The 27,797-nt window shown below is 37.0% G+C and overlaps 1 protein-coding gene across 1 annotated transcript in view; it reads left to right on the forward strand.

Annotated features, from left to right (window-relative positions):
* ADAMTS19 (ADAM metallopeptidase with thrombospondin type 1 motif 19) overlaps positions 1 to 27,797 on the forward strand; it is a 270,031-nt gene that overhangs the window by 82,670 nt on the left and 159,564 nt on the right. The window contains exon 7 of the mRNA XM_055430830.2: positions 11,090 to 11,133. Within this exon, the coding sequence (XP_055286805.2) occupies positions 11,090 to 11,133 (44 nt within the window). The remainder of the gene's footprint in view (positions 1 to 11,089; positions 11,134 to 27,797) is intronic.

A 27,797-nucleotide genomic window follows, 5' to 3' on the forward strand; every position in this document is an offset into this window, starting at 1 on the left:
GCCCTTCCATCCATGGGATTCTCCAGGCACGAATACTGGAGTGGGTTTCCATTTCCTTTTCAAGGGGATCTTCCCGACCCAGAGATCAAACCCGGGTCTCCCACATTGCAGGCAGACGCTTTACCCTCTGAGCCACCAGGGAAGCGAAAAATCTATAAAAAATCTATAAAAAATAAGATAAAAATTTTAATCTCTGTGCATTCCGTGGTTTTATCCATATTTTACAAACTGAATTCATAAACAGCCTAGTATCTTGCAAATGCCCCTCTTAGGTCATCATTAAATGTTGTATGTTATGTGAGCACATTAACAGGAAGAGATAATAGCTCAGTTATTAATTTTGGTTTCAACTCAAGTGAATAATGTATGTATCAGTCCAAACCTATCTGCAGTCATCTATTTGTTAAATTGTTCTGTGTGACACAATGAAGTAAATAGTTTTAAGCTGACCTAGTGCTGTGGGTTCATAGTAACAAAAACACAAAACACTATCCCAACTATCAATTCCATGATTTCTTAGAGTAATTTTCACATTTCTCTTTGAAATTATAGAGAAGGGACAAGTCTGTATATCTTGAAAATAGTCTTTAATTTAGAATTTAATTTTAATAATATACTTTTGTTTATCAGTATTGACTAAAATGCTTTTGGTACAATACTTTTGAAAGTTAGTTTCAAAATAATGCCATTGGCTAGTAAGATAGGAAAGGTAATAAAATAGAGACATGGCAGAAATACATTAATTTCATACAAATCATAGAATGATTTTTGAATGAATCATTTATAGGTATATCCCAAGGCACTATAAAATTCTACAATGAGACTTATTCTCAGATGAATCTTCACTCTTGGAAATTAAAGGCTACATTTCATTTTTTTTCAATATAAATCAGAACTTAAGCAGGATTTATTGGCCTTCTGAGTTGCCAAAGTCTAACAGTTTCATTTCCATAAACTCACATAATGAAACTCTGTGATGCAGACTTCAGGCACAGAGCTAACATGAGCCAAAAATGAGAGAATTTGAATCCACTTGATCACAAGTCTAGGCAGCAAACAAATCTCTGTCCCCCTTATCCCTCACAACCTTTGAATATTATGAAATTGGGATTACATTATTTTGATCCTCTGAAAAGCAGTGTACAGTTGAAGAATTGAAGATTAAGAATTACAGTCTGATCTGAAGTTTTTAAAATGCTGTTGACGATTTGTCTTTCAGTGGTACTGAAAGGTATTTCCAGTTCTTTAGGATACAAGACCTTGAATTTTTGGGGAAAAAAAAAAGTGTTCTATTCATTTGTTTGCTAAGTGAACAGAAATTGGCTGTGTGATGGACTCTAAGTGCCCTTGACAGTAAGCAGAGCATTTCTCATAGTTTTACCATGTTGTTTAGTTACAGATGAAGTCCCTTGTTTCACATTATGTAAATCAAAGTCATCTTGCAGCCTTATGCATTATGATGTATTGTACATTTAGAAAAAGCACATAAAATATCTTTCCCTCTACATCTGAATATACTTTATGCTCCATGATTCTTGGCCCTAAGGTAAAGATTTGATTTCATGTGGTTCTTTAATTTTCTGCATTGCCGTATTATTCAGTATCATCTGTTTTGGGTGTTTCTCTCTCCATTTGTTTTCTGGCAGAGGCAGTTGCAAAATAGGACTATCTCTTATTTATTACAATTCCCCAGGCTTCTTCCTCACTGATCCTAGGCCCTTTACACATTACAGAGGTGATTTTATATCACTCTCTTCTTTGCTTCAGTGCAGAAGCCTTTTTGAAGTTTCCCTTTTTATTTCTCTTACCCAGTGCTTGGCCTGTGAGAGGCGCATAGTGAATCCTGTTGTGTAGGCTGTGCACTGCACAGCTGTAGAGGGAGTCACTTACATTGTTGTGCATGTAAACAAGCCATTAGAAGTAAGCAGTGCACGGCCTGTACAACTGGGCATGGTGTCCTTGTGATAAATTTGATTTCTAGATCGTCAGTGTCTGGTCTTTTACTTGTTACAAGAATGTCAGCAGACCTTTTTCATTCCTTTTCGTCTGTAATTATGTTCAGTCTCTGGATATGTTGTACCACCAGGAGCTATATTTTTCTGTATCATTTGGTGTTGGTTTTGAGTCACAGAATCCAGCGTGGACCAAGTTGAATGCAAGAGGAGGTTCTTTTGGAATTCTTTTTGATAAATGGAGAAGATTCTGTGTAGTATTCAGAATTAAAGGAAGAATGAAAGAACCAAACATCAAGAAAAACGGTGAAGAGGAAAACTCTTGAAGTCTCTACCCGAGTTTGAATCATCCATGGCCATTCCCGTTCTCTTACTATACTGTCTACTTTAGATCCTCTAAAAAAGTGGTTTTGAGTTGAAGGTGGGTGTCTTGTGTAAATTCTGTTATTTAAAGTCAGTGACCACTGTTTACAGTAGCCAGGACATGGAAGCAACCTAGATGTCCTTCCGCAGATGAATGGATAAGAAAGCTGTGGTACATATACACAATGGAATATTACTCAACTATTAAAAAGAATGCATTTGAATCAGTTCTAATGAGATGGATGAAACTGGAGCCTATTATACACAGTGAAGTAAGTCAGAAAGAAAAACACCAGTACAGTATATTAATGCATAATATGAAATTTAGAAAAATGGTAACAACGACCCTATATGCGAGATAGCAAAAGGGACACAGATATAAAGAAGTCTTTTGGATTCTGTGGGAGAAGGTGAGGGTGGGATGATTTGAGGGAATAGCATTAAACATGTATATTATCATATATGAAACAGGTCACCAGTCCAGGTTCAGTGCATGAGATAGGGTGCTCAGGGCTGGTGCACTGGGATGACCCAGAGTGATGGGATGGGGAGGGAGATGGGAGAGGGGTTCAGGATGGGGAACAATGTACACCCATGGCTGATTCATGTCCATGTATGGCAAAAACCACTACAATATTGTAAAGTAATTAACCTCCAATTAAAATAAATTAAAAAGATCTATGAACCAGAAAATAAATAAAGTCAGTGACCAGAAAATATGACACATTTGAAGGTAGCTTACTGGTGGAAAGGTGCTGGGGGTTGGGAATAGTTAAGGTTAGGTACTTCAGTGGCTGTCAAAGAATCAAAGTTTGTTATTTTTTAAACCCTTTGGTTATATCTAACAGCAGTCTTGTTTTGCCCAGATTCTTAAGGTTTTCAGTTTTGTACCTCAGTTTTGTACCTTGAATATTGAAGGCAATGCCATCCATTAGTTTCACTTTAAAGTTTAGCATAGGATAGCTTGAGTGGTTACATTTATGGGATAAAATTTGAGTGCATCTTCCCTCATTTTTCCAGAGTTGTTCTAATTTTGGCATGTATTTTCAGAAAGATAATTTTTTTACTAAAATGGCATAAATTTTAAGACCCATCTGTGCTGATGGGCAATCTGATTATTTGTTTCTATTAAATTTCTCTTTTTTATTTTTTGGCTATTTCCTTTCATTCAGTTGGGACAGAACATTTTTAAGGCATATGCAAATGGTATTAATAGGATTATATATCTGTCATATATAAAGGAAAAGATTTTGTGTAGAGTGAAGATCAAAGTATCAAGTGGTAATGGCCAATTTTTAATTATCCATGATGAATTAACTAGTTTATCAATATGTTTATCAGAATAAAAACAATGCCATTTGAGAAAAACATTAAAGTTTTTACAAATTAATGAAACATGTACTGTTTCTCTTGTTTAGAAATATACAATAAGCTGTAGACAGCATAATGTAATGCTGCTGCTGCTGCTCAGTCACTTCAGTCATGTCCGACCCTGTGCAACCCCACAGATGGCAGCCCACCAGGCTCCTCCATCATTCTCCAGGCAAGAATACTGGAGTGGGTTGCCATTTCCTTCTCCATGTAACACTACATTGCATATGTTCCATTTTAGGGGATTTCTCACTTCCTTGCAGTCAGATGAGAGGTCTCTGCAGTAGGCTTTCTCTCGAGAAAAGATATCTGTGACTTGCATTATGAGAGCAGAGGCAGGAGAAAGCCTGGTCACTAAAGTAAACCAAATCCAAATATTGACAACTGGAGTTAAGTAAGGAAAGGAAGGGAGAAAGGGCAATGTACAATGGGGCTTGAGTCTCCATTTTCCTTGTTATTGTTTTTGTCCAGTTGCTAATCATGTCCAGCTCTTTGTGACTCCATGGACTTCAGCATGACAGGCTTCCTTGTCCTTCACTATCTCCTGGAGTTTGCTCAAACTCATGTCCTAAGTCAGTGATGCCATCCAAACATCTCATCCTCTGTTACCCACTTCTCATCCTGTCCTCAGTCTTCCCTAGCATCAGAGTCTTTCCCAGTGAGTTGGCCCTTTACATCAGATGGCCAAAGTATTGGAACTTAAGCTTTAGCATCAATCCTTCCAGTGGATATTCAGGGTTGATTTCCTTTAGGATTGACTGGTTTGACTTGCTGTCCAAGGCACTCTTAAGAATCGTCTCTAGTACCACAAATTGAAAGCATTAGTTCTTCAGCACTCAGCCTTTTTTATTGTCCATACATGACTACTGAAAAACGCATAGCTTTGACTAAACAGACCTTTGTCCTAGTGAAATACTGGAGAAGTGTTCTTAGCAAAGACACCCACAGGAATAATAACTCTTCAAGTAATTATAAAGTAATCACTCTGATAAAGTCTCAAACTTGTTATTATTGTGTTATAATTGCAGAATAGTTAATGTATTTCTAATTAATGGGTATGATATAAATGAATCATGTTTATAGTAAATCTGTATTGTTCCTTGTGTTAAAATATATTATTTAAGATTATTTTTATCATCTTTATCAAGCCTTTACCTTTCTTGCCTTTACTCTAGTAATCAAGAATTGACTCTGTTTCATAGAAATCGTCTTTGTCAGACATTTGCCTCAAGGAATAATAAAAAATTCTAGTAATTAAGCTTTGATATTAAATTACTTCATTCTCTAATTCGGTCATAGTCATGTCTAGTTACACATTTTTTCTATCTCCTACCTCATGAAAGGAAAGTGACAATATTGCACTAATCACTAATTTTTAAAATAATTTATAACTAATATAATCCCTATTTGTAGAAGGATATCTTTGAGAAAGTAATTTATCAATTGAGGTCAATGTGACCATCATACTGTGAGGTAGTTTTTCAGTCTTTTAAAGAGTTTGTTAAAAGTAACTGCATCATATAAAATATAATATTAGAATAGAGCCTATGTATATTAGGAGAAGGAAATGGTAACCCACTCCAGTATTCTTCCCTGGAGAATCCCATGGATGGAGAAGCCTGGTAGGCTGCAGTCCACGGGGTCGCAAATAGTCGGACACGACTGAGCGACTTCACTTCTATGTATATTAAGATCTAGTGTTAACAATAAGTGTTTCAGTATGCTTAATTACTATATGGTAGGTCACAAATTGTGTCCTCTTCCTTTAATTTTGTGATAATCTGTCTGAGTAAATAATCAGGAAATGTTCCCATCATCAACATCTAGGAATTGTAGAAACAGCATAATAAAAATCCTTTTACATGCACTGATGAGCCAAAAGCAAGAGGACTCTGGCAAAAAAAAAATGCAGTAAGCTTCTGAAGTAATGTGATAGTTGTCCTGGTAAGAGTTTGTTGGGCTTAAAAATCAAGATTCTTGTGTTGACCGCCCGTATAAAGAAAAAACTGTGCCTTTCTGAAGTGGGAACTGAAATGATTACAGACAGCCAGGACCCTTGGATACTTACACCCTTAATAAAATTTTGGTCTGGTAAAAGTTTTACAACGAGCACAGGTTGTCAACAGGAAGGAAGATTTCTTTCTGTTTTAGCCATGAACCCATGTTAGGAGAAAATGGCTCCTGTGGGTATTCATTACCATGAATATAATCCAACGTTGAAATACTTAGTGAAAGCATATGCAAAACTGCTGTGAAGGGGCCCTCTTTTAACTTTCACTGAACAAGGCGTCCACTAAATGAGTTCAGAGTAGGATTCCAAAACACGAGGTGACAACATATCCCATGGTTAGAGCCAAGGAGCATGAAAAAGAATATTTTGAAATACTGACAGAAGTTATAAAAAAGCATGTTCACATGGCTGAAAACACAAAAATTCAAAGTGTGAGGAAAAAGCTGTTTTGAAAGAAAAGATAATTTGAAAATTGAGGAAATTAAAGCATAAAAATGTACTTAAAAATCTTAGTTTCTGAGTTGAAGAGCAGAGTAGATGCAGTTGAAGAGAGCACTTGTGGATTGGATGATAGATCTGAAGGATTATCCCAGAAGGCTGTACAGAGTGATTAAGAGATGGAAATACAAAAGAGTGAGAGTTACTGACAACAAAATGAGAAGAACGAATTTACACTTCAAGAAGTTCTAGGAAAAGAGCAGAGAGAATGTGAGAGGAATTAGATAAATAAATAATGGTTATAATGTATATTTGTGAATCTTCAAATTGACATACCAAGTACCAAAGAAGATAAATAAAAACAAGCTCAGTACCTAGACATATCTTAGTGGAACTGCAGAACTACTAATATTAAGACAAAAAAGAAATCTTAAAATTAACCAGAAACAATGTTATATGTTGATTCTCAATAAAAATTAATCAAATGAAAAAAGAGCAAGTTGATTCAGTTCAGTTGCTCAGTCATGTCTGACTCTTTGCGACCCCATGGACTGTAGCACACCAGGCCTCCCTGTCCATCACCAACTCCTGGAGTTTACTCAAACTCATGTCCATTGAGTCAGTGATGCCATCCAACCATCTCATCCCCTGTCATCCCCTTCTCCTCCCTCCTTCAATCTTTCCTAGCATCAGGGTCTTTTCAAATGAGTCAGTTCTTTGCATCAGGTGTCCAAAGTATTGGAATTTCAGCTTCAACATCAGTCCTTCCAGTGAATATTCAGGACTGATTCCCTTTAGGATGGACTGCTTGCTGTCCAAGCGACTCTCAAGAGTCTTCTCCAACACCACAGTTCAAAGGCATTAATTCTTCAATGCTCAGCTTTCTGTATAGTCCAACTCTCACATCCATACATGACCACTGGAAAAACCATAGCCTTGACTAGATGGACCTTTGTTAGCAAAGTAATGTCTCTGCTTTTTAATATCCTGTCTAGGTTGGTCATAGCTTTTCTTCCAGGAGCAAGCATCTTTTAATTTCATGGCTGCAGTCACCATCTGCAGTGATTTTGGAGCCCAAAAAAATAAAATCTGTCACTGTTTCCACTATTTCTCCGTCTATTTGCCATGAAGTGATGGGACCGGATGCCATGATCTTCGTTTTCTGAATGTTGAGCTTTAAGTCAACTTTTTCACTCTCCTCTTTCACTTTTATCATGAGGCTGTTTTAGTTCTTCTTCACTTCCTGCCATAAGAGTGGTATCATCTGTATATTTGAGGTTATTGATATTTCTCCTGACAATCTTGATTCCAGCTTGTGCTTTATCCAGACCAGCGTTCCTCACGGTGTACTCTGCATAGAAGTTAAATAAGCAGGGTGACAATATACAGCCTTGACATACTCCTTTTCCTATTTGGAACCAGTCTGTTGTTCCATGTCCAGTTCTAACTGTTGCTTCCTGACCTGCATACAGGTTTCTCAAGAGGCAGGTCAGGTGGTCTGGGATTCCCATCTCTTTCAGAATTTTCGACAGTTTGCTGTGATCCACACAGTCAAAGGCTTTGGCATAGTCAATAAAGCAGAAGTAGATGTTTTTCTGGAACTCTCTTGCTTTCTCCATAGTCCAGCGGATGTTGGCAATTTGATCTCTGGTTCCTCTGCCTTTTCTAAAACCAGCTTGGACATCTGGAAGTTCACGGTTCTTGTACTGTTGAAGCCTGGCTTGGATAACTTTGAGCATTACTTTACTAGTGTGTGAGATGAGTGCAGTTGTGCAGTAGTGAGCATTCTTTGGCATTGCCTTTCTTTGGGATTGGAATGAAAACTGCAAGTTGATTACAGACTTCTTTTTTATAAATGCTAGAATAAAATGAAATATCTTCAGTGTGTTGAGGGCTGATAAAGTCAGCCTACAGTTCTACAGTCCCTGTACTCTTCCATTGTGAATAAATGCAGACTAATGAGAATTAAGGAAATGGTCTGCGAGTGTTTAGTTAGTATTCATAGGTCCTCACACTTAAAGAATAATAGTCTCTCTATAAAGTAGTGATACAAGATATTACTGAGAAAAGAAATTGCCAAATATATAGGTAAATCTAAATGAGCACTAATGGTTTAGAAAAAACTGTCTAACTTGAGATTTCAAAAATTGAGTTGGAGTTAAAGGCATACCTTGGAGATATTATAGATTTGGTTCCAGAACACTGAAACAAAGCAAGCCACCTGAGTATTTTGATTTCCCAGTGCACATAGAAGTTCACTTCAGTTCAGTTCAGTCACTCAGTCATGTCCGACTCTCCGCGACCCCATGAATCACAGCAGGCCAGGCCTCCCTGTCCATCACCAACTCCCGGAGTTCACTCAAACTCATGTCCACAGAGTCAGTGATGCCATCCAGCCATCTCATTCTCGGTCGTCCCCTTCTCCTCCCGCCCCCAACCTTTCCCAGCATCAGAGTCTTTTCCAGTGAGTCAACTCGTCGCATGAGGTGGCCAAAGTATTGCAGTTTCAGCTTTAGCATCAGTCCTTCCAATGAACACCCAGGACTGATCTCCTTTAGAATGGACTGGTTGGATCTCCTTGCAGTCCAAGGGACTCTCAAGAGTCTTCTCCAACACCACAGTTCAAAAGCATCGATTCTTCGGCGATCAGCTTTCTTCACAGTCCAACTCTCACATCCATACATGACCACGGGAAAAACCATAGCCTTGACTAGGTGGACCTTTGTTGGCAATATAATGTCTCTGCTTTTTAATATACTATCTAGGTTGGTCATAACTTTCCTTCCAAGGAGTAAGCGTCTTTTAATTTCCTGGCTGCAGTCAGCATCTGCAGTGATTTTGGAGCCCAAAAAAATAAAGTCTGACACTGTTTCCACTGTTTCCCCATCTATTTCCCATGAAGTGATGGGACCAGATGCCATAATCTTTGTTTTCTGAATGTTGAGCTTCAAGCCAACCTTTTCACTCTCCTCTTTCACTTTCATCAAGAGGCTTTTGAGTTCCTCTTCACTTTCTGCCATAAGGGTGGTGTCATCTGCATATCTGAGGTTATTGATATTTCTCCCAGCAATCTTGATTCCAGCTTGTGCTTCTTCCAGCCCAGCATTCCTCATGATGTACTCTGCATAGAAGTTAAATAAGCAAGGTGACAATATACAGCCTCGACGTACTCCTTTTCCTATTTGGAACCAGTCTGTTGTTCCATGTCCAGTTCTAACTGTTGCTTGCTGACCTGCATACAGGTTTCTCAAGAGGCAGGTCAGGTGGTCTGGGATTCCCATCTCTTTCAGAATTTTCCACAGTTTATTGTGATCGACACAGTCAAAGGCTTTGGCATAGTCAAGGAAGCAGAAATAGATATTTTGCTCTTGCTTTCTCCATGATCCAGTGGATGTTGGCAATTTGATCTCTGGTGCCTCTGCCTTTTCTAAAACCTGCTTGAACATCTGCCAGTTCACGGTTCACATATTGCTCAAGTCTGACTTGGAGAATTTTGAGCATGACTTTACTCGCGTGTGAGATGAGTGCAATTGTGTGGTAGTTTGGCATTGGAATGAAGACTGACCTTTTCCAGTCCTGTGGCCACTGCTGAGTTTTCCATATTTTCTGGCATATTGAGTGAAGCACTTTCACAGCATCATCTTTCAAGATTTGAAATAACTCAATTGGAATTCCATCACCTCCACTAGCTTTGTTCATAGTGATGCTTTCTAAGGTCAACTTGACTTCACATTCCAAGATGTCTGGCTCTAGGTCAGTGATCACATTATCGTGACTATCCTGGTCGTGAAGATCTTTTTTGTACAGTTCTTCTGTGTATTCTTGCCACCTCTTCTTAATATCTTCTGCTTCTGTTAGGTCCATACCATTTCTGTCCTTTATCGAGCCCATGTTTGCATGAATTGTTCCCTTGGAATCTCTAATTTTCTTGAAGAGATCTCTTGTTTTCCCTATTCTGTTGTTTTCCTCTATTTCTTTGCATTGGTCACTGAGGAAGGCTTTCTTATCTCTCCTTGCTATTCTTTGGAACTCTGCATTCAGATGCTTATATCTTTCCTTTTCTCCTTTGCTTTTCACTTCTCTTCTTTTCACAGCTGTTTGTAAGGCCTCCTCAGACAGCCATTTTGCTTTTTTGCATTTCGTTTCCATGGGGATGGTCTTGGTCCCTGTCTCCTGTACAATGTCACGAACCTCTGTCCAGAGTTCATCAGGCACTCTATGTATCAGATCTAGTCCCTTAAATCTCTTTCTCACTTCCACTGTATAATCATAAGGGATTTGATTTAGGTCATATCTAAATGGTCTAGTGGTTTTCCCTACTTTCTTCACTTTAAGTCTGAAGTATTCTATAGTCTATTACATTTGCAATAGTATTATGTCTGCTGCTAAGTCACTTCAGTCGTGTCCGACTCTGTGTGACCCCATAGACGGAAGCCCACCAGGCTCCCCCATCCCTGGGATTCTCCAGGCAAGAACACTGGAGTGGGTTGCCATTTCCTTCTCCAATGTGTGAAAGTGAAAAGGGAAAGTGAAGTCGCTCAGTCGTATCCAACCCTTAGCGACCCCACGGACTGCAGCCTACCAGGCTCCTCCATCCATGGGATTTTCTAGGCAATAGTACTGGAGTGGCTTGCCATTGCCTTCTCCGAGTATTATGTCTAAGGGCTTCCTTTGTGGTTCAACTGGTAAAAAAAAAAATCTGCCTGCAGTTCAGGTGACGTGGGTTTGATCCCTGGGATAGGACACAATGTTTCAGTATTATATCATGTAAAAGGTATAGTAATTTAATTATTCTCACATTTCCTTAGAATCAAAAAGTAATTAATCCTATTTTCAGTTTTATTAAATTCTTAGAGATAAAGAGTGTTTTTCAGTTATTCATTATACCTGTGAAAAATAGGTCATATACTTTGTTGTTTGTGGAACAAACAATATTTTCTGTTTTTATTTCTAGGAAAGATTTCTGTGTACACAAAGATGAACCATGTGATACTGTTGGTAAGTGTATGTAAAAATTTTTACACTTTGGAGGCGATCAGGGGAGCTTAAACACATCGTTTGTTTAAATGTTGAAAATTATTTGAAAGTGCTAGTTATAGTGAAATTTTTTAGAATGTCAGTGATGTATATTTTCAACCTATATGTTTAATTATTTGTCACCAGTTCAATTATTAGTGAAACAACTTGAAGACATTGTGTACTATATAGTGGATAAAAGTTTAAATGATGCTTTAAAAATATCATGAGTTATTCTTTGTGTTTTTTCTCAGAGATATATACATGGATTCAATTAAATTACATTCATAAACTGAGGCAAATATCTTAATGTTAGTAGACTTGACTAATGGATTTATTTTTGAGTTACATACATTTGAAGCTTTTTGCAGACTGCTTGAAAGTCCATCTCATTTGCCCAACTAATGAGGATTTTCTGTACATAAAGTAGTGAATTTTCTATATTTTGTCTTGGATATCTAAAATCCCTAATGCATAACTGTATAGCTAATAGAATCTATAAACCATAGTTTTTAATTTTCAGAGAATGGCCACATTTATGCTAGTATAAATGCACATATATAAATTGACTTATCTAAACAGATAGATGAAATTGTAGATAGGTAAAATTTTATAACTGTATATATGTATAGTTTTAAGTCATGTATCCAGACAGAGAGCTGGAACTATAGATAGATAAAATTATATAACTATTTATATATATGTTTAGTTTTAAGACACTGTATAGTTTTAACAAGGTATTGCTATTGGGTTATTGTTAAGGTACATTTAAGAGTTTGATCTGGTTTTGATATATATATCATGTGGGATTCATCGCTTTAGTGTAATAAGTATTTTAATTTGAGTCGGACACGACTGAGCGACTGAACTGAACTGAACTGAAGTATCATTTATTTCTTGTGAGGCAAAAAAATTAAAAAATGGGAAAAACAGAATAAACTATTTTTTTAAGTATCAGTGGTACTTAAAAATATAATTTTAACTAACTAGTTCTGTTAAGTTCTTACCAGCCTTCTCAGATGATTAAATCTGAGATAATAAGTGAAAAATAGTTGCAGTGGAGGGTGAAGTATGAAGTGGAGGATGATGGAAGCAAAGGAATATTTGATTCAGAAAGGACTGTAAAAGTAAAACAAGCTGGACACCTAAGGAAAAGTTGAATAGATCTAGGGATGATCTTCCTATTGTTAAGTGACTAACTTGCTTCCTGCTGTTTTCATGTCTTCTTGACTGAATTTTCAGAAATTAAATCTTGATATATAATTTTAATCAACCTAACCATGAAAGCATTTGATTACTAAGAAAGCTTGTCTCAAAATAATTACCTTTTCCTCTACTTAAACAGCTATGTTGACCCAAAACCTTCTTGTAATATAGACAGATCAGCTTTTTGCCTTATCAGAGCTGAGAAAAATCAGCAACTCAGGCACTATATCCCGTAATTATGGACTCTAACCACCTCTTTGTAGGGTGTACATGTGGACTAAGAAAGCAGTTACTCATAGGAGAACCAATTTCCTTTTGACTATGACTATGTTTTATATCTTGCTAAATCTGCTAATTGAAAATAGCATGCATATGTATTCTGGGTTGGAGCACTTTTGGATAATGAGGAAGCTTGGTATACTTGGAATTATTAGTGTAATTGGAATATGTATGGTTCATCAGCAAAGTGATGCAGCCAGTTCCCAGCTCTGTTCACTTGTCCATTAAGAGCTTGATAAAAATTGGTTTTTAATATAGCATAGGATGTGAAAAATCTGATGCGCTTTCTGATATTCCCCTCTGTTTCTGAGTACGTTGAAACGTGGTCTCCTCTGGCATTGCTAAATCCTAGTTTTCCCCCTCTGTATCTTTCGACATTTCTTTTTATCATCCCAAATATGAAATGGAGGTCTTTGTTCATATTTAATCTTGAGCAGAGTAAAAATGTGAGATTTTTTTCCCAGGGAACGTTAAATGAGAAAACTTCTACCAACCAAATCAGAAGAGTAGTCTCTTCATCCCAATTCCTGTCCCCACATAAAATGTCTTTGCACACGAACCATGCCTCTGCCTAGAACCTACACTGGTAAGATTTATAAAGACATTAGTGTGAAGTAGGTGTGGTGGTTGCCACCCTATCACTCATATATCCACCACTGTGCAGCCACGATGCCAGGTAGAAAAGGATACACTTCTGTGGATGGGTCATGATTCATACAGGCTGATACGAGGGATCATTTCTGGGCCTCAGGCCTAAGCCAGTCAGCATGTGGCCTTGCCATGGTTGGGACATGTGACCTGTAACCTAAGTCTGCCTCGTGAATCTGAAGAAAGGAACATTTTTCATGCCTGAAGCTTGGTCATATCTGTCCCACTGAATGTGAACAGAGGATGCAACCCTGATCAGTATAGTCACAAAGGAAATTAGTCTTCAGATAAATATGAGTTCATACACTGCGCAATGGAGAGATAAGGGTATCTTTATCCTCAATGACACTATTGAATCACGGCATTCTCCTTGCCTTGGACCCAGTGTAGCCTTTGAGCTTCTGAATGTGTAAGCCAATAAATATCCTTAGTGTCCCATCACTTCATGGGAAATACATGGAGAAACAGTGGAAACAGTGTCAGACTTTATTTTGGGGGGCTCCAAAATCACTGTGGATGCTGATTGCAGCCATGAAATTAAAAGACGCTTACTCCTTGGAAGGAAAGTTATGACCAATCTAGGTGGCATATTAAAAAGCAGAGACATTACTTTGCCAGCAAAGGTCCGTCTAGTCAAGGCTATGGTTTTTCCAGTGGTCATGTATGGATGTGAGAGCTGGACTGTGAAGAAAGCTGATCACCGAAGAATTGATGCTTTTGAACTGTGGTGTTGGAGAAGACTCTTGAGAGTCCCTTGGACTGCAAGGAGATCCAACCAGTCCATTCTAAAGGAGATCGATCCTGGGTGTTCATTGGAGGGACTGATGCTAAAGCTGAAACTCCAATACTTTGGCCACCTCATGCGAAGAGTTGACTCACTGGAAAAGACTCTGATGCTGGGAAGGATTGGGGGCAGGAGGAGATGGGCACGACAGAGAATGAGATGGCTGGATGGCATCACTGACTCGATGGACATGAGTTTGAGTGAACTCTGGGAGTTGGTGACAGACAGGGAGGCCTGGCGTGCTGTGATTCATGGGGTCGCAAAGAGTCGGACACGACTGAGCGAATGAACAGAACTGAACTGTGCTCAGATGCTCAGTCATATCCGACTGTTTGCGATCCTATGGACTGTGGCCCACCAGGCTCCCCTGTCCATGTGATTTCCCAGGCAAGAATATGGAAGGGGTTGCTATTTCCTTCTCCAGGGCATCTTCCTGACCCAGAGATTGAACCTGCGTCTCTCATATGTCCTGCATTGTCAGGCAGATTCTTAACCACCAGTGCCACCTGGGAAGCCCCAGATATCCCTTTCTATTTAAACCAATTTAAAGCTTTTCATTTCTGGAAATTGCAGCCTAAGGCATAGAGCTTCCATGATATTTATATACTCTTTCATAAGAGAAGAAGAATATGGGGCAATATTAATGATTCCCACTCTTATTAAGGGAGTACTGATAAAATGCTCTGTGATTTGTTACCCAAATTAAATAAGCATGTGTAGCCTACTGATCATCTTAATAGCTCTCAATCTTTTCTGGCATAACCAAACAGAAGAGATTTAGGTCTTAAATCAATTAAATATCTATTGATACACATTTGTAAATCTCTTCATGCACTATTATGAGTATTTTTTTTTTTTTGGTCAGATGCTTTCTTAAGTTTATATATGCCTTCTTCTTTTATCTATTTCTGATGTGAAGTCAGTTCATTTCACATTGGATACTATAGTGAAAATACTGAAAGAAAAGGAGAAAGGAAAGAAGTAGATTTAGTATTTATTGGTTTGGATAATATGGGCCTGAGTGATTACCATGAAAATTTCCCCTGCTCTCCTAAGTATAATGAGAGGGGAAGGACAGTAGTTAAAAACTTTGAATTCAGGTTATTAATTTTAATTGTACATGGAGAGAAATGCCTATATTTTAAAAGCAATGTGATGCTGATACTGCTCATTGTAACTTAGAAACACTTCCATGGATATTTTCTCATTTATTTTCTGAAACTCTCTAGTTTTTTTTTTATCATTATTACTTTACAGATGAAGAAAACTCTGAAACAGAACAGAGCATGGATGTTGAAGTCAGACATCTAGATTCAGCCTCTGCTGCTTTTTACAGACATGAATGTGGGCACATTTTTAACACCTTGAAGGTTTGAATTCCTCGCTTTTAAATTAGATTTCACAAAGACTGTAAACTGATTTCACAAAGACAGCTAGTTTTTAATCAGCACTCAGTAGGCACTAGTTCTGTAACATCATTTTATTCCCTGTGGAGAGGTTACACATTTGTCCAGCATCAGTGTTAGTAAATGCCACATGGTTGAAATCTCTGTCTCAGATTTCTCTATAATGAGAGACAGCTTTCCTTTATAGCATGGTGCATCTGTGTTGTTGTTATTGTCCAGTCACTCAGTCGTGTTCGACTCTTTGCGACCCCGTGGATTGCAGCACGCCAGACTTCCTTGTCTGGAGCTTACTCAAACTCATGTGCAATGAGTCAGTGATGCCATAAACCATTTTTCCTCTGTCATCCCCTTCTCCACTTGCCCTTAATCTTTCCCAGCATCAGGGTCTTTCCAATGAGTTGGGCTCTTTGCATCAGGTCAAAGTATTGGGGCTTCAGCTTCAGCATCAGTCCTGCCAATGAATATTCAGGATTGATTTCCTGTGGGAATGCCTGCTTTGATCTCCTTACAAGGGACTCTCTCCAAGGGACTCTCAAGAGTCTTCTCCAACACCACAGTTTAAAAGCATCAATTCTTTGGCGCTCAGCTTTCTTTATGGACCAACTCTCACATCCGTACATGACTAATGGAAAAACCATAGCTTTGACTAGATGGATCTTTGTTGGCAAAGTAATATCTCTGCTTTTAATACACTGGCTAGGTTTGTCATAGCCTTTCTTCCATGGAGCAGGTGTATTTTAATATCATGGCTGGGTTACCATCTGCAGTGATTTTGGAGCCCAAGAAAATAAAGTCTGTCACTGTCTCCATTGTTTCCCCATGTGTTTGCCATCAAGTGATGGGATTGGATGCCATGATCTTAGTTTTTTGAATGTTGAGTTTTAAGCCAGCTTTTTCACTCTCCTCTTGCACTTTTAACAAGAGGCTCTTTAGTTCTTTGTTTTCTGCCATAAGGATGGTATCATCTGCATGCCTGAGTTATTGATATTTCTCCCAGCCATCTTGATTCCAGCTTGTGCTTCATCCCGCCCAGCATTTTGCAAGATGTACTCTGTATATACCTTAAATAAGCAGGGTGACAGTATACACCCTTGATGTATTGCTTTCACAGTTTAGAACAAGTCCATTGTTAAATGTCCAGTACTAATTGTTGCTTCTTGACCTGCTTACTTTCTTCTCAGGAGGCAGGTAGGGTGGTCTGGTATTCCCATATCTTGAAGTCAGTTTTCCACAGTTTGTTGTGATCTACACAGTCAAAGGCCTCAACTTAGTCAATGAAGGAGAAGAGGATGATTTTCTGGAATTCGTATGCTTTTTCTGATCCAGCGGATGTTGGCAATTTGATCTCTGGTTCTTCTGCCTTTTCTAAATCCAGCTTGAACATCTGGAAGTTCTCGGTTCATGTACTGTTGAAATCTAGCTTGGAAGATTTTGAGCATGAGAATGCTCAAATGGAATGCTCAATGTGGAATGAGTACAATTGTGCAATAGTTTGAACATTCTTTGGCATTGCCCTTCTTTGCAATTGAAATGAAAACTGACCTTTTCCAGTCCTGTGGCCACTGCTGAGTTTTCCAAATTTGCTGGCATATTGAGTGCAGCACTTTCATAGCATCATCTTTTAGCATTTGAAATAGTTCAGCTGGAATTCCATCACCTCCACTAACTTTGTTCATAGTGATGCTTCCTAAAACCCACCTGACTTCACACTCCAGGATGTCTGACTCTAGTTGAGTAATCACACCATTGTGGTTATCTGAGTCATTAAGATCTTTTTTTCCTACTGTATCTTCTTGACCACTCTTAACATCTGCTTCTGTTAAGTCCGTACCATTTCTATCCTTTATTGTGTCTATCTTTGCATGAAATGTTCCCTTGGTATCTATTTTCTTGAAGAGCTCTCTAGTCTTTCCCATTCTATTTTCCTCTATTTCTTTGAATTGTTCACTTAGGAAGGCTTTCTTATGTCTCCTTGCTATTCTTTGGAATTCCGCATTCAGATAGATATATCTTTCCTTTTTCTCCTTTGCCTTTCACTTCTCTTCTTTTCCCATCTATTTGTAAGACCTCGTCAGACAACCATTTTGCCTTTTTGCATTTCTTTTTCTTGGGGATGGTTTGATCACTGCCTGCTACACAGTGTTACAAACTTCTGTCCATAGTTCTTCAGGCACTTTGTCTATGAAATCTAATCCTTTGAATCTATTTGTACTTCCACTGTATAATCGTACGGGATTTGATTTACATCATACCTAAACAGCCTAGTGGTTTTCCGTACTTTCTTGAGTTTAAGTATGAATTTTGCAATAAATGCGTTTGTGTACCCAGGGACAGTACAACTAGAAATCTGAAGATGAGAAAAATACCTTTGAATGAAGTTTTAGAATAAAATTGTATACATTAAAATGTAGAAGGAAGTGGCAAATATAATATTGGAAAGTACTTTTACTTTCAGCATGTAAAATTTGAAAAAATAGGATGTTTTGTTTATTTACTGGTGTAAAAGATATGTGTACTTTAAGGAGCCAGACTGTATCAGTGTTATGGAATATTATAAATGTTTCAGTTGAGAAGTTGTACTTATTTATTAAGTTTATGTTTGAAAAGCTGTTTAGAGGGTAAAAAGTAAAAGCTGTTTTACCACCTCCTGAACCACATTCTTTCTTGTTGTTTTAATTAGGCAGGTTAGTTGATAAATATATAGATACCTGGAGAAAAAAAAATGCTGTTAAATATTTTAACCATCAGAATGTCAATTCTCAAATGTATGTTCAGTTTTAACATCCCTGAAACTAAGATTAATTTTGACCTATTAGAATTGTGTCATAGTTTAAGTCAGAGTTTTTAGTTCCTAGGTTTGGATGAACTATGATGCTATTCTTAAATTTAAAGAGAAATAAAGTATAATTCTGAATGCAAGTCCCAGCTATTACTAGTGAAGATGCCTTACTTTCTGGGCAGGCAGAATAAGGGTCCCTGAAGATGTTCATGTTTTAATGGACCTGGGACCTGCGAATATGTTAGGTTACATAGTAAAGGGAAATGAAGCTTGCAGATGCCACTGAGGTTCCCAGTCAATTTATTTTAAAAGAAGGAGATTATCCTAGGCTGTCTGATATGCCCAGTGTAATCACAACGGTCTTTAAAAGTTGAACAGGGAGGCATAAAAGCTCATAGTTGGAGAGAGATGATTCCAGAAGAAGGGCACAGAGAGAGAGATGCCTGTAAGAAGGATTCAGCTCGTTATTACTGGTTTTGAGGATGGAGGCAGAGAATCTCAGGTGAAGAATTATCTAGAACCTGGAAAAAGCGAGGAGACAGTCTCCCCTAGAGCCTTCAGAAGGTAGCACAGACAGCCTTGTGATACATTGGTTTTGATCAGTGAGCTCCAGATCAACCTTCTAACATAGAGAATTGTAAGATAATGAGTTTGGGTATGTTAGGCAATCAAATTTGTGATATTTTGATATTGCAACCATAAAAAAGGAACATCCTTTCTAATAATTAATTATTCCCTCCCATAACTTATAAAGAAGGAATAAGGAAGCATGGTATCCTTAAGTCTTTGGACTGTGGGATAAAAAATTCTGTCTCTATAATTAGTTTTAAGAACTGGTAAGGGTTTGGAATTAGATAAAAAACTAAAATTTGGACCATGATACATAAGTATATATAAAGAGCAACAAACTGTGTCTGTACTAACAAGCATGATTAATTATAGTTGATCATTTCTAGCTAAGCAACTAGACAAAAATTACCTTATATCATTCACTAACAATCTACCAAAAATAATCAGTTGTTTAATGTGTTTCTAAGAAAATGCCAAGCCCTGATGATTTCACAGAGATTTCTGTTAAAATTTCAAAGACTGGATCATTCCAATATTATACAAGCTATTGTAGACAGCAGGAAAAAGTGAATTAAAACCATATAAATTTCTTACCATATTCTAAAGTGGACAGTGTAAGAAGGAAAAATAATAAGCCATTCTCACTCAGGAAATCAAAGAATTCTAAATTGAACATTAGCAGATATTATCTCACAATGTGTTTTTAAAATAACCAAATAGGATTATTTTATTTAAGATTTATTCCAGAAATAGAGGGATAGTTTAACATTAGAAAATCTTAAAATATAAGTATGTAATCCAATTAAAGATAAAAACCATATGATCATCACAGTGGATAAAGAAAATATCTTTCAGGCAATTCAAAATATATTCATGATAAAAAAACAACCTCTTGGCAAAATAGGACAAAGTAGGAACTTTATTAACAAGGCTAAAGATATTTACAAGAAAATATATGAGTGTATTTTTAAAAATAGTAAAACATTAAAAGGATCCCATTTGAAATCAGAAATAAGGAGAGGACTTTATTTTCACTATTTCTGTTTAACAATGAATTGGAACTTGAAAGGTATTTTAACTGAGTGTAGAATCTTAGTATTCAGGGTACATTGTTTTGTTTCAGCACATCACAGATCTAGTTCACCTGCCTTCTGGCATCCATTGTTGCTATTGAGAATTCAGTTATCAGTCTGAACTCCTTTTCATGTGGTCTACATGGATTCTCTATCCTGTTCCATTGATCTATGTGTCTGTTTTTATGCTGGTACCATACTGTTTTGATTACTATAGTTTTGTAATATAGTTAAATATCAGAAAGTATGATACCTCCAACTTTGTTCTTCTTTTTAAGATTGCTATGGCTGTTCAGAGATCTTTTGTGGTTTCATATGTATTTTCGAGCTGTTTGCTCTAGTTCTGTGCAAAATGCTATGGGCATTTTGATAGGGATTACATTACCACTGTAGATTGCTTTGGGTAGTGTGGACATTTTCATAATATTAATTCTTTCAGTCCATGAGCACTGTGTATCTTTCCATTGTTTATGTCAATCTGTATCTTTCGTCAATATCTTAGTTTGCAGAGTACAGATATTTCACCTCTTTGGGTTAAATTTATTTGTAGTTATTGTATTCTTTCTGATGAGATTGTAAATAGGATAGTTTTCTCCATTTCTCTTTTAATAGTTTGTTATTAGTGTATATGAATGCAACAGACTTCTATATGTTGATTTTGTATCTTGCAACTTTACTGAATTACTTTATTAATTCTGTTTTTTTTTTTTTTTTGAGGTCTTCAGGAATTTCTTTATCTGATATCATGCCATGTGTAAATAGTGACAGTTTTAGAGCTTTCTTTCCATTGTGTATGTCAAGTCACTGTCTTTGTCTCAATGTGGTATCTAAAGCTGAGTACCTTTGGATTTGAGTTTGGTGAGTGCCCTCAGGCAACCAAGTACATTAGTGCCAGTTCCAGATTGTTCATTTTACTTTGTATTTCTTTAGGCCCATGGAAGTATTTTCCTCACTTATATACCAAGTCTTGCATTTAAGATGTTTGCTATTTATTTTAGCATTTGTATGATAGAAGTGAAATTTCATAAAAAAACTTTTAAAGTATTATTGTATATATTTTTATACATGCTGCTGCTGCAACTTGGTCACACAAATCCACTTCCTCAGTACTCACATGTGCCATGGCACTGATTTGGAGAAGAATTTGTTTTATATTTTTGCAAATCTCTTTAGATCTGGCTTGTAGAAGGCAGCAGGATCTTATATTTGCTTCTGCATGTAATGTTGTTATTTGTTATCTGGCCTCATAAGATATGTAGTTCAGAAATGAATGGGTATTTTCAGATTATTGAGAATGTTCTTTTTTGAAAGTACACTAAAACTCAGTGTCTTGATTATTCGTGGGTTGTAGCAATATAGAATCTGAATACATATCAGTAAACATTTATACTCTGTTACATTATTATCTGTTGGTATATCTTACAATTTAAGTGGATGTGTTTACTGTGTATAGCATTTTAGAGCATCATTGGTTACAAAATGTCGGTTTACTGGATTAGGCAAATCTAAATGTTGACACATTTCACTCTACTATATATATATATATATATAAATCATATTTGTTAGTATCACTATCGATCTCATCAGAAAAATTCTTCACATTTTTGGAAGCTGTGAAGCATTCAGTGGCAGATAAAAGCTTTCCAGTATTCTAATTTCACTTGAAAGCTTGAATTTTATTATTGCCAAGTACCATCAGTTAGTTTTCTTGGAGTGACAGATTCACTTTGTTCATTTTTGGGTGTCAGCCAGATTCCCAAATCTGAATAACCTTTTTTTTTTAATGTTTGTTAGACTTTCTTTTAAGTAAAAATGGTGTTCAACGAAAAGCACAGTGAGTTTAGCTCAGAACTCAGACATCTCCCAGTAGTTTTCTTAGAGACAACATGATGTTTTAGTCTGCAGCGAAAATGTTTTATCATTATTTCTTTGGGTTACGTAAAACATTTAAAAAATACATATACTCAGGAGTTCAGATTTAACAAAATTACATATTACTGCTTCATCTGGGACATATTAAAAAGTGAAATTGACATTTTCCCCCTGAGAGTAAGTTTCAGTGAAAAATAAAATGACTGACAGTGAAGACAATTTTATCTAGCATTGCTTTTGCACCATTAGTGTGAATGTTGACAGTTTTGACTTTGTTGTCCTCTTAGAAAGATCTTAGAAGACCCCCTGAAGAGATGCTACATCTCCTACAATTCTGCAGAACATACTGTGAAATTCTGCCATAACCTGGCAACGATTGGTAATCAAGGATTATTGTTTCCATGAAATCTTTTAAGGACTTTATAGTATAGAAAATTGGTAAATGCTTAGTGCTGGCAAAGGCCCATGTTGATCAATATGAATTCCCAGCCATGAATATTCTTATATACACGTTGATAAAACAAGCAATGCATTTTTAAACCACAAGATATCCAATTCAGGGATACTTTAATGCTCCCTGCATTCTACTGCTTTGTTATTATTAATAAAATTTTTTCTGTCTTTCAGCAGGTTGAAATGATGGTTTATTCTTCTGTAAGCTTCTGAATAATTCTGATTTTATATACACGCAAATTGTCAAACAGGCATACAGACCACCTAGGAAGCAACTGCCACAAAAGAAACATATTCAGAGACTAAAATATACTGAAATAATCTTTTTATGTTGACAGTGTTCGTGTGAGAATCTCCAGAAACTTCCCTTTTCAAGCACCAGTGTGTTCTCCAAACCACATTTTAGCAAAAGTAATCGTTTTTATTGGGTGAGAAGAAGAGTTCATGCCAGTTTCTTTTAAGTAGCTTAATTTTCATTAAACAGCAGTTGTGGCATTTTCTCTTGCATTGTGGCACCTAAAGAATAGAGAATTTCAGAGACTGAAAATAAAGAATTTATGACTCTCCTTTAATACCTTTTTGGTTAGAAATGTGTATTTTTTCTACTGAAAATCCATAATTTACTATTTTGAAATTTGTAATTCTTTGGGCTAGGCAAACAATTAAGTTAATTTTTATTACAGAGTTGCCCAACCCCTAGGATCTAATGCCTGATGATCTGAGGTGGAGCTGATATAATAATAATTGAAATAAAATGCACAATAAAAGTAATGCACTTGAATCATTCTGAAACCCCCGGGTCCATGAAAAAATTGTCTTCCACTAAACTGGTCCCTGATGCCAAAAAGGTTGGGGACAGCTGCTTTTATTATATAAATCTTTCTAAATGAATTGGGAACATAATTATGTCTTCAAGGGAGTTCAAATACATTTATTGGGGATGATATTAGGGAAGATTTGCCCACTCAATCTAGTGGGATGTATAATTAGAAATTATCAAATATATTAAAGAATGTATCAGCCTTAAATGTATATAATTTTAGATAAACTAGTGCCAGGTTTGGATACCCAGAAGTTCTCCTATTTGTGTGAGATATGTTGTCACGAGTGTTCGCTGCTCAGTTTTCAATGTAGATGTTCTCAGAAATGCAGATGGAATGTATTCAGTGTGGTAGACAGAATTCTAAAGATGACACTCCTAAGATTCCTATACCCTGGTTATTCAGTCAATCACTAATCTAGGTACTGCTGAAAGGAATTTTGCAGGTATAATTACAGTCCCTCAGTTAAACTTAAGGTATGAAGGTCTAACCTTAGTCTCCCTTCAAAGAGCAGAGGCAAGGAACTGAATTGTGCCAACAACCTTGGAAGCTGGTACTTGCCCAGAGCCTTTAGATAAAGAGTCCAGCCTGGATGATATCTTGATTTTGGCCTTGTGAGACCCTCAGCAGAGAACCAATTTAAGCCATCCCAGACTCCTGACCAGTAGAACTGTGCAGTAATAAATGGAGGTTACGTTAGGTCCCTGCATTACTTAAGCAATTTGTTATGCAGCAACAGGAAAGTAACACATTCAGACTAAAGGATTCATATCTTTATACATCAATTGGGGATTTATACACTCAAAGAAAATGACACCATTATAGATGAAAGTGGAGAATATGACCCTCTTGGGAAAGCAGAATAAGAAATAAGAACATGTTCGTTAAGTTAGGGGAGGAGATTCAAAGAGATTTTCACTTATCATACCAACGGGACAGTGCAACAGTGATAGGATTTCAAGAGGATTCTGTAAGGATTTACTGCATTCCTGTAATCTTTGCAAGTTCTCCACATGTAATATTTCTTTTCCCTTGTCTCATCAGTGATGAACAAAAGCAAAGTAAAGTGAATGGGTCTGAACACCTGTGGAGCAGGGAAAAAAGAGGTGGGGAAACCTGGTTTCAAAGAAGGTAAATTGGGTGGCACCAACATAGAGTATAGGAAAATGCACCAATCTGTGGGTCTCCAGCAAAGAAAATAAGAAAATGCAAGGGCATCCGCTGGCCCGGGGCATGACTCAAGCTTTGAAATATAAAATGCCTGTAATGTTCATCTATTGATAAGGTAATCCTATCATAATTAATACTAAGACACTTAGAAAAGTTAAAGGAGGCATAATTAATAATTATGCTTGGAAAAAAGCATAAAATGGTTTGTCCCAGGCAAACTGCCTATATCATCATACTATTGTTAATGAACTTTTTTGCGACAGTTTTACACATTAATTATAATTGTATATGATATATTAAAAAGTGCATATTTCATAAATCTTAATCTATAACTATTATTTTGGTAATTGAAATAATCACTTAATCCCTCAGTAATAATAATAATTAAACTTACTAGAAATCAACATATGAGCTTCACTGTGTATATTAAAAGCTGGTTTCACACCATTCTTGGCAGTCCTGCTTTCTTTCAATCCAGATTACCACAAAGCATTGGTTATCAGTACAATATTAACGTCCGAGTCTCAGATATATCAGTTATAAAAATGATGAGAATCTTCATCATGTTCTAAATTCTGATATCCAAAGTTCTGGAAATATACGTAGACCATATTAAGAACTGTGCTTCCTGTTTGTCCTTCTTAGTCAGTTTTCATTGATTCATTTCAGATGATCTTCTACTTCTCTGTCTCCCCCTCTATTTTTTTTTCATATACTCAATTTTCTCTAATATTTTGTGCCTACTCTGTGCCCCAAAGTGTATTAGGTTCTAGATACTAGAGTAAACAGCTGTGACTATAATGAAACTATTTACACATTTAAAAATTTCTTTTCCTTCTTGCTATCCTTTGTTACTGTTCAGTAGGTAACTAAAAAAAAAAAGTCCCATTTTCTCTCTTCTTGTTTTTATTCTAAGCCAGCTTTCTCTCCACAATTAGTTTTTCATGACTTTTAAGAATAAATGCATTGGTACATGTCTCATGAGTACTGAAAAAACTTAGTTTTTTTTTAATCTGCATATTATCTGTCATCAAAGTTTAATAATCTTTTTATGATCATAAGGCCTGGTCTTGATCTCACTACAATTTTTTCTTTATAATTTATTTTTTTCAATAAAAATATTGAAGTTAATAGCCTTTATTGATCATTTTTTGCTTATTAGTATGTAATAATATTAAGGTAACTTGTATTATTTTAATGCAAATGGTTAGTAGGTCAGTTCTGTCATGGTATATAGAATATTATCAGTTATTACATGGTATAAATGCAGAAACTGTATAAACTCATACAGAAGAAAATGCTTTTCTAGATATTGCAAAGGTTTATGTCTTTAATCTAATAATACAGCAAAATTATCATTTAGCATTTGCCATTGTCTTCCCAATTCTGGTCTTTAAGTGATTGGACTGGTAATGACTCTAGAAAATACTGAGATGCTTCATTTGTGCTATAAAAGAAAATTCCACAGATAATTATCTTTAAAATTATAAGATGCTTGTTCTTACTGTCTTTTTTTTGGCAAGAAGAAACTGTCTAGTACTGGAGTAAACGCACTCCATCCTTCTCTTTCATTTAATGCAGCTATTAAACATGGGAGAATGGAACAGCTATTTGAGGATTTTAAAAAGTAAATAGTAGCATGCAGATTGGGAAGAAGACAAGAATTTGAAGTACCACCAAACCAGCAGTGAGTTTATTATTTTTCTCTCTCTCTTCTAGACTCTACACAGCCCAAACTTCAAATGGTCATTAGGCCATATGTAGAGAGAGCTCTCAGGAATATTTCTAACTTAAGAAAGAAGAAGGTCTCCCTAATGCTCAGAGAAAGTAGGGGAAACATCCCCTTTGATAAAATTGCCTACATTTTCTCTTGACCTGTCTGCAAAACAATTCTATGATAATGGTGGTGGGGACAACAGTGGCAGCAATAGGAATCACAAAAATCTGAGAGAGGAACCTCCCTCTCTGATCTGCAGGGCTTTTGTTCTCATTGCCTTTTGCCTCTGTCCTCGTGTTATTGAGATTCAGAAGTAAATACAGTCGTGAGAAGTACACAGCTTAGTGAAGTAGTGTTAGTCACTCACTTGTGTCTGATTCTTTGCGACCCCATGGACTGTGCCTGCCAGGCTCCTCTGTCCATATGATTCTCCAGGCAAGAATACTGGAATGAGCAGCCATCCCCTTCAAGGAATCTTCCCGCCCCATGGAGTGAACCTGAGTCTCTTGCATTGCAGGGAGACTCTTTATTATCTAAGCCACCAGGGAAGCCCTTAGTGATGTAACTAGAGCCCAAACTTTCTGGAAACAGGAATAACATGAGAACCACATGGACGTGGAAGATACTAGGGAGAAAATGGAGAGGAAGAAACTAGGGAAAGTAATCCCATAAAATTGTTTACCAGCTCCTTTGCTCACCTTTAAGTTGTGTATGTATGAATATGATCCTAAAATTTCTTTGAGAAATCATCTACTAACCACGGGGCTATCTCAGTCCCATGTTGACAAACACAGAGGATAGTTTTGAATATTAATGAAAAGGCTTTGAAAATTGATAGTGAAAATTTGACAATGAAACAAAAAGCCCCCAGAAGCCATGAAAGTTTGGAACATGAAACCTGAGCCCAACTATGTTCAGTTCAGTTCAGCTGCTCAGCTGCGTCCGACTCTTTTGTGACCCCATGGACTGCAGCCACGCCAGACCTCCCTGTCCATCACCAACTCCCGGAGTTTACTCAAACTCATGTCCATTGAGTCGGTCATGCCATCCAACCATCTCATTCTCTGTCGTCCCCTTCTCCTCCTGCCTTCAATCCTTCCCAGCATCAGGGTCTTTTCAAATGAGTCAGCTCTTCGCATCAGGTAGCCAAAGTATTGGAGTTTCAGCTTCAACATCAGTCCTTCCAATGAATATTCAGGATTGATTTCCTTTAGGATGGACTGGTTGGATCTCCTTGATGTCCAAGGCACTCTCAAGCGACTTCTGCAACACCACAGTTCAAAAGCATCAATTCATCGGTGTTCACCCTTCTTTATGGTTCAACTCTCACATCCATACATAACTAGTGGAAAAACCATAGCCTTGACTAGACGGAGCTTTGTTGGCAAAGTAATGTCTCTGCTTTTTTAAAAAAAATTCATTAATTTATTTTAATTGGAGGCTAATTACAATATTGTAGCAGTTTTTGCCTTACATTGACATGAATCAGCCACGGGTGTACATTGTGTCCCCTATCCTGAACCCCCCTCCCCCCTCCCTCCCCCTCCCATCCCTCAGGGTCATCCCAGTGCACCGGCCCTGAGGGCCCTGTCTCATGCATCAAACCTGGACTGGCGATCTATTTCACATATGGTAATACACGCGTTCAGTGCTATTCTCTCAAATCATCCCACCCTCGCCTTCTCCCACAGAGTCCAGAAGTCTGTTCTTTACATCTGTGTCACTTTTGTTGTCTCACATATAGGGTCATCGTTAGCATCTTTCTAATTTCCAAATAAATATGCGTTAATACACTGTATTGTTTTCTTTCTGACTTACTTCACTCTGTATAATAGGCTCGCGTTTCATCCACCTCATTAGAACTGATT

The sequence above is a fragment of the Moschus berezovskii genome, chromosome 8 (genome assembly GCF_049115385.1).
Source record: "Moschus berezovskii isolate FMDL1 chromosome 8, NW_MosBer_1.0, whole genome shotgun sequence".
Lineage (NCBI taxonomy): Eukaryota > Metazoa > Chordata > Mammalia > Artiodactyla > Moschidae > Moschus > Moschus berezovskii.